The sequence below is a fragment of the Arachis ipaensis genome, chromosome B5 (assembly GCF_059453495.1).
Source record: "Arachis ipaensis isolate K30076 ecotype BB chromosome B5, ASM5945349v1, whole genome shotgun sequence".
In the NCBI taxonomy this organism is placed as follows: Eukaryota; Viridiplantae; Streptophyta; class Magnoliopsida; order Fabales; family Fabaceae; genus Arachis; species Arachis ipaensis.
The window spans coordinates 84837372-84850547 of NC_142440.1; the positions used below are offsets into that span (position 1 = coordinate 84837372).

General features: G+C 39.5%; 2 protein-coding genes across 2 annotated transcripts; one reads left to right on the forward strand and one right to left on the reverse strand.

Moving 5' to 3' along the window:
- Positions 1-1256: 1256 nt before the first annotated feature.
- Positions 1257-1661, reverse strand: LOC148564816 (uncharacterized). Its single transcript, XM_088487092.1, has one exon. The coding sequence runs from the start codon at positions 1659-1661 to the stop codon at positions 1257-1259; it is 405 nt and encodes a 134-aa protein (XP_088343218.1).
- Positions 1662-7970: 6309 nt separating this feature from the next.
- On the forward strand, positions 7971-11903 carry LOC148564817 (uncharacterized). Its single transcript, XM_088487093.1, has 7 exons — positions 7971-8237; positions 8279-8440; positions 8863-9334; positions 9656-10124; positions 10263-10358; positions 10481-10616; positions 11346-11903. Exons 1-7 carry the CDS (start codon positions 7971-7973, stop codon positions 11901-11903), a joined length of 2160 nt encoding a protein of 719 aa, XP_088343219.1.
- The last annotated feature ends 1273 nt before the right edge of the window (positions 11904-13176 follow it).

A 13176-nucleotide genomic window follows, 5' to 3' on the forward strand; every position in this document is an offset into this window, starting at 1 on the left:
ATAGCACAAAATCAAGAAGGAAATATAAAACCATGCAAATATTATGAATAAGTGGGTAAAGAGTTGATAAAATCCACTCAATTGAGCACAAGATAAACCATAAAATAGTGGTTTATCAATCTCCTATAAAAACCAGCATGCCAAAGAAAACTTATCACTGCTTTTACATTGATTGGTATAGGAAGCTTTTCTATGATTTCATTCTTAGCTTTATCAACTTCTATACCTTTGCTTGAAACCTTATGCCCAAGAACTATCCCTTCGAGAACCATGAAATGGCATTTCTCCCAATTCAAGAGCAGATTAGTTTCTTGGCATCTTTTCGAGACAAGAGTTAAATGATGAAAGCAAGTATCAAATGAATTGCGAAAGACAGAGAAATCATCCATGAAGACTTCTAAATATTTTTCTTACATGTCAGAAAATATAGAATGCATACAACTTTGAAAAGTAGCAAGGGCATTGCACAGCCCAAAGGGCATCATTCTGTAGGCAAAGACTCCGAATGGACATGTGAAGGATGTCTTATCTTGAACCTTGGGATCTACCACTATCTGATTGTACCTAGAGTACCCATCCAAGAAGCAATAGTATGCATGGCCAGCCAATCTTTCCAGCATCTGATCAATAAAGGGGAGAGAAAAGTGATCTTTCCTTATGGCATCTTTCAGCCTTCTGTTGTCAATGCACATTCTCTACCATGTCACTGTCTTTGTAGGGATGAGTTCATTCTTTTCATTAAAGATGAGAGTCATGCCACCTTTCTTTGGCACTACATAAACTGGGCTTACCCAAGAGCTGTCAGAGATTGGGTATATGATTCCAGCATTCCACAGCTTCATTACTTCTTTTTTGACCACTTTCTTCATGGTTGGGTTAAGCCTTCTTTGGAGTTGTACCACATGTCTTGAGTCCTCTTCTAGTAAGATTTTGTGCATACAAATTGCAGGGCTTATGCCCTTGATATCATCAATTGTCTATCCTAAAGCTGTCTTGTCAGTGTTCAACACCTCAATCGATTTGGTTTCATTCTATGTGCTCAAGGATGAACTAATGATTACTGGAAGACTATCTTCTTCACCAAGATATACATATTTGAGATGACGAGGGAGGGGCTTTAACTCTTGCTTTGGTACCTCCTTTTTCTTGCCTTCAAAAGAGATTTCAGTCACTTGTTCTCTTGAGACAACTTATTCTGTTCCTATTTCCTCTTCTTGTTCCTACTGACTGTTGGCTTCAAGTAGCTCTTCTTCCAATTATTCTATCATTTCCACCCTCATATGCTTTTCCTTCTCAGGGGGATATTGTAAGGCCTTAAAGACATTGATGATCACTTGCTCACTGTGCACCCTGAGGGTCATCTTCCCTTTCTTCACATCAATGATAGCTCTTGCTGTTGCCATGAAAGGTCTACCCAACATAATTGAGTTGTGGCCTTCTTCTTCCATGTCCAAAATGACAAAATCGGCAGGGAAGACGAATTCTCCAACCTTCACCAATAAGTTCTCCACAACCCCATTGGGTATTCTAAGCGATCTATCCACCATTTGCAATGACATTCTGATGGGCTTGACTTCCCCTGTTGCATGCTTTTTCAATAGTGAGAGAGGCATCAAATTGATGCTAGCACCTAAGTCACAGAGAGCTTTTTCCAAGGTCATATTGCCTATGGTGCATGATATGATGAAACTCCCAGGATCTTTGAGCTTTGGTGGGAGACCTTTTTGAATCACTGCACTGAATTCTTGTGTCAAGATCACGGTCTCCTTCTCATTCTAGCTTCTCTTCTTGTTAATGAGTTCCTTGAGGAATTTAGCATACAATGGCATTTGCTCTAAAGCTTCAGCAAGGGGAATGTTGATTTCCAGCTTCTTAAACACCTCCAAAAACTTGCGAAATTGTTGATCCTTGAGCTCTCTTTGCAGCCTTTGACGGTATGGCAGAGGAGGAATGTAGGGTTTCACCTCCTTCCTCTGTTCTTGTGGTGAAAAAAATGGCAAAAAAAATAAAGAAAAAAAGAAAGAAAAAGAAAAAGCAAGCCAAAAAAAAGCCAATAGCCCTTTAAACCAAAAGGTAAGGGTAAAAAGGATCCAAGACTTTGAGAATTAATGGATAGGAGGGCCCAAAAGAATAAAATCCTAGCCTAAATGGCTAAATCAAGCTGTCCCTAACCATGTGCCTGTGGCGTGAAGGTATCAAGTGAAAAGCTTAAGACTGAGCGGTTAAAGTCGTGGTCCAAAGCAAAAAGAGTGTGCTTAAGAGCTCTGGTTTCACCTCTAACTGGGGACTCTAGCAAAGCTGAGTCACAATCTGAAAAGGTTCACCCAGTTATGTGTCTGTGGCATTTATGTATCCGGTGGTAATACTGGAAAATAAAATACTTACGGTCACGGCCAAGACTCATAAAGTAGCTGTGTTCAAGAATTAACATACTGAACTAAGAGAATCAATAACACTATCTGAATTCTAAGTTCCTATGGATGCCAATCATTCTGAACTTCAAAGGATAAAATGAGATGCCAAAACTGTTCAGAAGTAAAAAGGCTACAAGTCCCGCTCATCTGATTGGAACTAAGTTCATTGAAAAGTTTGGAATTTATTGTATTTTCTCTTCTTTTTATCCTATTATGTTTTTAGTTGCTTGGGGACAAGCAACAATTTAAGTTTGGTGTTGTGATGAGCGGATAATTTATACCCTTTTTTGACATTATTTTTACATAGTTTTTAGTATGTTTTAGTTACTTTTTATTATATTTTTATTAGTTTTTATTCAAAAATAAAATTTCTAGACTTTAATATGAGTTTGTGTATTTTTTTGTGATTTCCAGTATTTTCTGGCTGAAATTGAGGGACCTGAGCAAAAATCTGATTCAGAGGCTGAAAAAGGACTGCAGATGCTGTTGGATTCTGACCCTCCTGCACTCGAAGTAGATTTTCTGGAGCTACAGAAGCCCAATTGGCACGCTCTTAATTGGGTTGGAAAGTAGACATCCTGTATATAATAGTCTATACGTTGCCGGATATTTAAAGGCCCAAACTGGCATCCAAAGACAGCCTAAAACTTCCTGACATAAAACGCCCAAACTGGCACCAAAGCTGGCGTTTAACTCCAGAAACAGCCTATGCACGTGTAAAGCTCAATGCTCAGCCAAAGCATACACCAAGTGGGCCCCAGAAGTGGATTTCTGCACTATCTGTACTTAGTTACTTATTTTCTGTAATCCCTAGTAGCTAGTTTAGTATAAATAGCACTTTTTACTATTGTATTCAGAGTTTTGGAACATGCGATCATAAATCATATTTTCACGTTTTGGAGGCTGGCCATTTGGCCATGCCTAGACTATTTTCACTTATGTATTTTCAACGGTGGAGTTTCTACACCCCATAGATTAAGGTGTGGAGCTCTGCTGTTCTTCATGAATTAATGCAATTACTACTGTTTTCTCTTTCAATTCATGCCTACTTCTTCTCCAAGATATACTCTCGTACTTAATTCAGTTAAGTCAGAATGAAGGGGTGACCCGTGACAATCACCCAATCTTCGTTACTCGCTCAGCCAAGATCTGCGTGCCTGACAACCACAAAGCGGTCTACATGATGTTCAGCATAGTCATTGGATGACAGCTGGAGTATATTCTCTTGGATATCTAATACATGGACTGAGTCCGTGAGATTAGTATCTTTGTGGTATAGGCTAGAACCAATTGGCAGCCATTCCTGGGATCCGGAAAGTCTAAACCTTGTCTGTGGTATTTCTAGTAGGAACTGGGAAGGGATGACTGTGACGAGCTTCAAACCTGCGAATGTTGGGTGCAGTGATAGTGTGCAAAAGGATCAATGGATCCTATTTCGATGCTAGCGGGAACCGACAGATGATTAGCCATGCGGTAGCTGTACCTGGTATTTTTCATCCGAGACGAGAAATTCGACAGTTGATTAGCCGTGCAGAAACCGTAGAGGACCATTCTCACTGAGAGGATCCTACATCTTGCCATGGAAGGGAGCACGCATAGTTGGAAGAAGGCAATAGGAAAGCAGATGTTCAGAAGCAACAAAGCATCTCCAGACGCTTATCTGAAATTCGCACCAATAAATTACATAAGTATCTTTATTTTATTTTATGTTTTATTTATATTTTAATTATCAAAACCTCATAACCATTTGAATCCGCCTGACTGATATTTACAAGATGTCCATAGCTTGCTTCAAGCCGACAATCTCCGTGGCATCGACCCTTACTCACGTAAGGTTTATTACTTGGACGACCTAGTGCACTTGCTGGTTAGTTGTGCGGAGATGTGAAAAGTGTGAATCACGATTTCCCACACCAACCTCTCTTTAGAGCTGCTTGCCTTTCAGAAGAGTAAAAATACTCATTGTTGGCTACCATGTCTATAAGATCATGTGCCTCTTGAGAAGTTTTTATCATTTGCAAGGATTCCAATGCTTTCCTTGAACTCATATTCAAGCCCTCATAGAAATTCTGCAGCTCCACCCACTCACTGAACATTCCCTCTGGACACCTTCTGATCAAAGCTTTATACCTCTCCCAGGCTTGATACAATGATTCTCCTTCTTGCTGCCTGAAGGTTTGCACATCAGTTTTTAGCTTAATGACTCTTTGAGGGGGGTAGAATTTGGCTAGAAATTTGCTAACTAGATCATCCCAGTTAGTGATGCTTTCTTTAGGGAAGGTTTCTAGCCAATGTGTGGCTTTGTCTCTCAGTGAGAATGAGAATAATAAGAGCTTATGGATGTCAGGGTGGACTCCATTTGTTTTAACAGTATCACATATTCTTAAAAATACAGAGAGGTTTTGGTTCAGATCTTCAACAGCATTTCTTCTATACTGACAATTATTCTGGACCAGGGTAATCAATTGAGGCTTGAGTTCGAAGTTATTAGCATGGACATTGGGGGTTAAGATACTGCTTCCACAATTCCTTGGGTTGGGGATGGTATATGAAGCTAAAACTCTTCTATGAGGGCTGACCATTGTTGTTGGTTACATCCTCAGGTGGATTAGGTAAGTTACCTTCCATCTCTTGATCTTCCTCTTCTGATTCTTCTTCTCCAATAACTCCCTTCCCTCTTGCTTCTCTTCTCAATCTCAAAAATGTTCTCTCTGGCTCAGAATCAAAAGAAGTGGACTCACCTCTTCTCCCTCCTGGCATACAAACACAAACAAACTAAAAACTCAAATGGAACACTGTATTGCTAGAGTGAAGTTAAGGTTAGCAGAAACAAAAACTTAAACAGTTAGTATGCTTAGCAAAAACAAAAGAAAATGCTTAATCTAGATTATCACCTTACTTAATTATTGTCAATCTAAATCAATCCCCGGCAACGGCGCCAAAAACTTGGTGAGGGGAAATCAATTCCACACAAACTAACCGGCAAATGAACCGGGTCGCACCAAGTAGTAATAACTCATAGGAGTGAGGTCGATCCCACAGGGATTGATGGATTAAGAAACTTTAGTATGGTGATGAATTTAGTTAAGGTAATATTGATTATTTGAGTGGAAATTGATTGACAGAATGTAAATTGCTATGAATCTAAGTTGTAAAATGTAAATTAACTGAAACTTAAATGGCAAGAAACTTAAATTGCTTAATCTTAAAGTGCAAGAAAATTAAAATAGCTGAAACTTAAATTGCAAGATATGTAAATAACTGGATCTTGGAGTGCAAGAAAGTAAAATTGCATAATCTAAATTGCGAGAAAACTTAAATTGCATGAATTATAAAGGAAATTGGGTGCAAGGAATCAAACAGCAAGACAAATCAAATGCGAATTGAAATCAGAGAAGTTTAAAATGAAGAAAATTAGAGAAAGCGATTCATTAGGGATCATAGATATTCCAATCCTTCATGAATTAATTGGGTCTCAACTCCTTCCTCAATCATTTGAGTAGATCTATGGCGGATTGAAATTGATTGGATCCCAATTCCTTGGCAATCCAATTTCTCTAATCACAATCAATCTTGCTAATTCCTTGATCTAATTGTCATGAGAAGAGGTTAAGTGCAAATCTCTCATCCATAAGCCACACTAAATCTCAAGATCTCAATTCCTCCCGAATGGTGTTGATCAAGAGAGTAGTGAAGGATAGAGCTCCAATTCTAATGCAAGTGATTTCCCTTCAGAGGCTCACACAAGCATTCAACTGAATTCAACCCCCTTTCTGGAGTGAAGAATTCTAAATCAAAACAGAAGATATCCAATAATGAATTGAGGAGAAGAAGAATTTCATTATTTCATTGGAATTACAATAGAACTCCTCCCCCTAATGAATTTGGGGTTTAGTTCATCATTGCTCAAGTAAAACCAGAAATAAAAAGTTGCAAAGAGAAGTGCAGAAGAAAAATACAAAAAGGAAAATGCAAAATCTCAGATTTGTAACTAACTACTACAGCTCCCAATACCCTACTGACTAGCCAACCAGCTAACCCCTATGCAAAATTCCTTACTGACTCCCCTCTAAATGAAATTTCCTTCTATTTAATACACTTTCTAAATTGATCTTCAAGTCCTTCGCTTGGGCCTTCTTGAAGCAAGCAAGAGTGGGTCTCAGTGATCTTGAAAAGGGCAATTGGAAATTCATCTTAAAAATCAGCATGGGTGTTTAATTGCCTTGGAGCTAATGTTAACGTTAGCCTCAACGTTTGCAAGAAAACGTTGAGTCAAATGATGGGCTTGAGGAATTCTTTTCAAAGGGATGAGCGTTGGCACCAATGTTTGACTCAACGTTGATGTACCAATGTTTTTCCACCGACGCGTGCGTGTTGCCCACGCGTACGCATCAAAATGGCATTTTGCGCGTGTGCTTCGCTCATGCGTTGGCGTGTCTGGCCAAAATCTGCATCCACGCGTATGCGTGACCCACACGTATGCGTCGATGCAAAGTTTCCAAATCCAAATCTGGGATGCTCGTCACGGACGTTGGAGGCAACGTTTGAGGCAACGTTGGACCTCCAACATTTGTTTGGTCATGCTTACGCGTGACCCACGCATATGCGTGGATTCAAAATTTTTCCACTTTCACGCGTACGCGTAATAGACGTGTACACGTCGCCCAAAAATCTTTTAGCTCCAGAAATGCAATTTAGCACAAGCGTTGGAGGTAACGTTGGTTTGCCAATGTTCCCTCCAACGTTGGCATCAAAGCTCATCTCTCTTCCCACGTTTGAGGCAACGTTGGATCCCCAACGTTGCCCTCAACATTGGCACCCAATTTTTTTCCTTCAAAAGTGTTGCCTGCAACGTTGGTGGATCAACGTTACCACCAACGTTGCATCTCCCTCTCTTCTTCAATACTTTTTGCTCTCTTTCCTCCTCTTATTTCTTACTTCTTTCTTGCCTTATTTCCACCTACAATCAATCAACAATTGCCTCAAAGTTTGTTGTAAACATGAGGTATTTGCATAATTCATAACATCTAGTAAAAGTTGCATAAAACCTTATGAATAAGCACATAAACAACCATGTTTAATTGACTTGGGAAATGCATGAAATTTCAATCTAATTGCTTACTTATTATGCAAGAAAGTGCATAAAAACTTAATGAAACAAGTGAAAAATTCTTGTGAAACTAGCATAAGATGACTTGTCATTAGAATTGTGGGAGTAGTATACTCACCCCTAATGTACATGCCAACAATTTTGAGCTTAAACCTCAACTCATTACGTTGGTTCAGAATAATTGTCAGTATGGAGGAAGTGCCTCGGAGGACCCTAATCAACATCTATCGATTTTCCTAAGGATTTGTGACATTATCAAAACTAATGGAGTGAACCCAGACATCTACAAGCTACTTCTATTTCCCTTCTCTCTCAGGGACAAAGCGACTCAGTGGTTGGAAATTTTTCCAAAAGAGAGCGTCACAAGTTGGGATGACTTGGTTAGCAAATTCTTGGCCAAGATCTACCCCCCTAAAAGAATCATCAAGGTCAAAACTGAGGTGCAAATGTTCAGACAATTGGAAGGAGAATCCTTATATGAGGTCTGGGAGAGGTACAAGACACTAATCAGAAGATGTCCTTCAGATATGTTTAGTGAGTGGGTGAAGCTCCAGAATTTCTATGAAGGTCTCTCCATGAAAGCAAGAAAGGCATTGGACTACTCTTCAGAAGGGTCACTTCAAATGATGAAAACTCCAGAGGAGGCACATGATCTCATAGATATGGTGGCTAATAATCAGTATTTCTACTCCTCAGAGAGACAAGCAACTGAGGTATATTTAAGCTTGAGGGTATGGATGCTATCCTAGCCCAGAACAAGTTGATGCACCAACAACTTCAGCAGCAGATGGAAATGATGATAAAAAAGATGGATGGAATGCAATTGGCTGCAATTAGCACCGTAAGCCAAGCACCAAATGCATGGGGCCAAAATGAAGAAAGCTTTGAGGCATATAACAATGAGCAGCACCCTGAGGTACTCCAATTCATGCATAACACAAACCCCCACCACAATGATTTTCATGGGGACACATATAACTCCTCATGGAGGAACCATCCCAACTTGAGATGGGGAGATAACTAGAACCAATGGCAGAGGAACTCTAACTCCAATAACTTTCGCAACACAAGCAACCAAAACCATCACCCCACTAACAATAATCCATACAGAAAACCATAAAATAACGTCTCTACGTTCACATTCTACCCACAAAATAACCCTTCAAACACCCCAACCAACTTCCATCAACAACCAACCTCTCATCCACAACCACAACCACAACCTCTCATCAATAATTGGTTCTTCTTGGGTAAAAGAAGAACCAAGAGATGGCAAACAATAACTATGAAGCATCAATGAGAAACCTTGAAAGACAAATTGGGCAATTGTCCAAACAGCCTACTGAGAGGCCAATCAATGCCTTTCCAAGTGTCACCATTCCAAATCCAAAGGAGGAGTGCAAGGCAATACAACTTAGGAGTGGTAAAACATTGGAAAAAAATAGCAAGGAAGAGACAGAGGCTGAGAAAAATGACAAGGAGGATCCCAAAAAAGATGATAAACCACAAGCTCCAAGGAAAGGCAAGCAAGTCTTAGAGACACAAACACAAGAGCAGAAAGAGGAGGTGAAACCAAATGTTCCTCCACTTCCTTACCCTCTGAGATTTCACAATGAGATGAAGGATCAACAATTCCCTAAGTTCTTGGAGATTTTCAAGAAATTGGAGATCAACATCCCACTAGCTGAATCCTTAGAACAAATGCCACTCTATGCAAAGTTTCTCAAGGAACTCATTAACAAGAAAAGGAGCAGGAAAAAGAAGGAAACTGTGATCCTCACCATAGAATACAGTGTTGTAATTCAAAGAGGTATTCCACCAAAACTCAAGGACCTAGGGAGTTTCGTCATATCATGTATTACAAGAAACATAACATTAGAAAGAGTTCTCTGTGACCTGGGTGCTGGTATAAATCTGATGCCACTCTCAATGATGAAAAATCTATTAATAGAGTAAGTTAAACCCACCAGAATGTCACTTCATATGGCAGATAGATCACTCAAGATACCTAATGGAGTTGTGAGAAACTTATTGGTGAAGGTTAGAGAGTTCATCTTCCCTGCTGACTTTGTAATCCTAGATATGGAAGAGGAGGGACACAACTCAATTATCTTCGGGTGACCTTTCTTAGCCGCAGCAAGAGCCATCATTGATGTAGAAAAAGGTGAAATGGTTCTCAGGGTACATAATAAGCAAATGATCATCAATGTCTTTAAGGTAATGCAATACCTCCCTGAGAAAGACAACCATATGAGGGTAGAGACGATAGAAACCTTGGTGGAAGAAGTACTTAAGACAAGCCATCTTGAAGAACAAGAAGAAGAAGTTCAAAGGATTCAAGATGAAGATGCCAAAGAGAAGCAAGTAACTGAAAATTCACTTGAAGGAAAGAAAGAGGAGGCACCAAAGTTAGACATGAAGCCTCTACCACCTCATCTCAAATATGCATTTCTTGGTGGGGAGGAAACATTTCCAGTAATCATCAACTCCTCTCTGAGTACACAAGATGAAGCAAAGTTGCTTGAGGTGTTAAAAACTCACAAAACTGCTCTAGGGTGGACAATTGATAACATCAAGGGTATAAGTCCTGCTATTTGCAGGCATAAAATTTAGCTAGAGGAGAACTCAAGGCCAGTGGTGCAATCAAAAAGGAGGCTTAATCTATCCAAGAAAGAGGTGGTTCAAAAGGAGGTGATGAAGTTATGAAATGCTGGAATCATATACCCCATTTCTGACAGTCCTTGGGTGAGTCCAATCCAGATGGTACCAAAGAAGGGAGGCATGACTGTCATCTTCAATGAAAGGAATGAGCTCATCCCTACAAGGACGACCAGGTAGAGAATGCGCATTGACAACAGAAGATTGAATGATGCTACAAGGAAAGACCACTTTCCTATCCCCTTCATTGATCATATGCTAGAAAGATTGGCTGGCCATGCCTACTGTTGCTTCTTAGATGGGTACTCCGGGTACAGTCAGATAGTGGTAGATCCCAAGGACCAAGAAAAGACTTCTTTCACTTGTCCCTTCAGAGTCTTTGCCTACAAAAGGATGCCCTTTGGGCTGTGCAATGCCCCAACAACCTTTCAAAGGTGTATGCTTTCCATATTCTCTGATATGGTAGAGAAATTCTTAGAGGTTTTTATGGATGATTTTTCTGTTTTTGGTAATTCTTTTGATACTTGTTTGCATCATATAATCCTTTTCTTGAAAATATGCCAAAAAATAAACTTAGTCTTGAATTGGAAAAATGTCATTTTATGTTACTATAAGGTATTGTTCTTGGGCATAAAGTTTCAAACAAGGGTATAGAAGTTGACAAGGCTAAAATAGAGATCATAAAAAAGCTTCCTATACCAATCAATGTGAAAGCAGTGAGATGTTTTCTTGGGCATGCTGGATTTTACAAGAGATTTATCAAAGATTTCTCAAAGATAGCTAAACCACTAAGCAACTTGCTAGTGGTTGACAATCCTTTTATCTTTGATGATAACTGCAAGCATGCTTTTGAAACTTTGAAAACTAAACTGACTACAACACCAATTATCACACCCCTAGACTGAGGACTTCCCTTTGAACTAATGTGTGATGTAAGTGACTTTACAATTGGTGCTGTATTGGGACAATGGAAGGATAGATTGCATTATGTCATATACTATGCAAGTAAAGTGTTAAATGAGACACAGAAAAATTACACCACCACAGAAAAAGAACTATTGGCAATTGTATATGCATTTGATAAATTCAGGCAATACTTGATTGGTTCAAAAGTTGTAGTATATACTGACCATGCTGCTCTCAAGTATCTCATGTCTAAGTAGGATGCTAAGCCAAGGCTTATTAGGTGGGTGCTGTTGATACAAGAGTTTGACATTAAAGTAAGGGATAGGAAAGGAAGTGAGAACCAAGTTCCAGATTATTTGTCAAGGTTACCACAAGAGATTAACCAAGAAGCACCACAACCAGTGACTGAGAAATTCCCAGATGAGCATCTATTTCAAGTCCAACAAGCACGTTGGTTTGCTGATATTGCAAACTACAAGGTGGGAAGAAGGATTTCTCAATATTTCACAAGGCAAGAAGTGAAGAAGTTGCTCACTGAAGCTAAGAAATTCTTGTGGGATGAACCTTTTCTATTCAGGAGATGTCATGATGGGATAATTAGAAGGTGTTTGCCAGAAAGTGAGATGACAAACATCCTATGGCACTGCCATAGTTCAGATTATGGTGGATATTTTGGGGTCGAAAGAACAGCGCCCAAAGTTCTTCAGAGTGGGTTCTATTGGCCATCTATATTCAAAGACGTCAAGAAGTTTGTAATTCAGTGTGATGAATGCCAAAGAGCAGGAGGCCTAACAAGGAGAAATGAAATGCCCTAGAATTTCATATTGGAAGTAGAATTGTTTGACCTTTGGGGAATAGATTTCATGGGACCGTTTCCACCATCGCACTCATTCAAGTATATATTGGTGGCAGTAGAATGTGTCTCCAAATGGGTGAAAGCCATAGCAATAACCACATGTGATGCAAACATTGTTTGCCAGTTTCTCAGGAAGTATATCTTCACCAGATTTGGAGTGCCTAAAGGCCTCATTAGTGATGGTGGCAGTCACTTTTGTAACAAATAGATGGATAAGCTGCCCCACAGATATGGAGTAACTCACAAAGTGGCTACACCATACCATCCTCAAACTAATGGCTAGGCTGAGTTAGCAAACAGAGAGTGAAAAAGAATTCTAGAGAAAACGGTTAGAGTTACAAGAAAATACTGGGTAAGGATGTTGGATGATGCCCTGTTGGCATATAGAACTACATTCAAAACCCCAATCGGGAGGTCACCATTTCAGCTTTTCTATGGCAAATCCTGCCACCTTCCTGTGAAGCTCGAGCACAAGGCTTTTTGGGCCAATAAGTTCCTCAATCTTGATTCCTAAAGAGTAGGAGAAAAGAGATTACTGTAGCTTAATGAATTGGATGAATTCAGACTGGAAGCTTATAAAAGTGCTAAGATCTACACGGAGAGGAGCAAAATATGGCATGATAAAAAAATTGCAAGAGATATTGAGCCAGGACCAGAAGTGCTATTGTATAATTCCAAGCTCAAGATTTTCCCTGGAAAACTCAAGTCCAAATGGACTGGTCCTTATTTGGTGACCAAGGTTTCACCACATGGAAATCTTGAACTTTGAAATGAAACTTCAAAGGATATATTCACAGTGAATGGTCACAGGGTGAAGCACTACCTGGGAGGACCATGGAACAAGATGGAGAGCATTCATGAGCTGACTTGAACAAAAATTAAGGACGTCAAGCTAGTGACGATAAAAGAGAGCTTGTTGGGAGGCAACCTAATTAGAGGTAACTTTCTTTTCTTAAGTCTTTTCTTTTTCCTTTTCAATAAGAGAGTTAAGTAGATTTTCCAGCATTGTAATGAGTTAAGTTTGGTGTTACAGACCAAAGTAAGCTCATAAGTAAACAATTCAAGGGTGAATGTGTGACGCTAAGTTTGGTGTTCCACCACAAATTTCATTGAAACACATTGCAACCCTCCAAATAGTATGACTAGTCATTACTCCAAACAACCATGGAAACTACTTAACAGTTGTTTAATTTCTAGTTCATAGTTTGTTTCCTCAATAAAAGCACATGCTG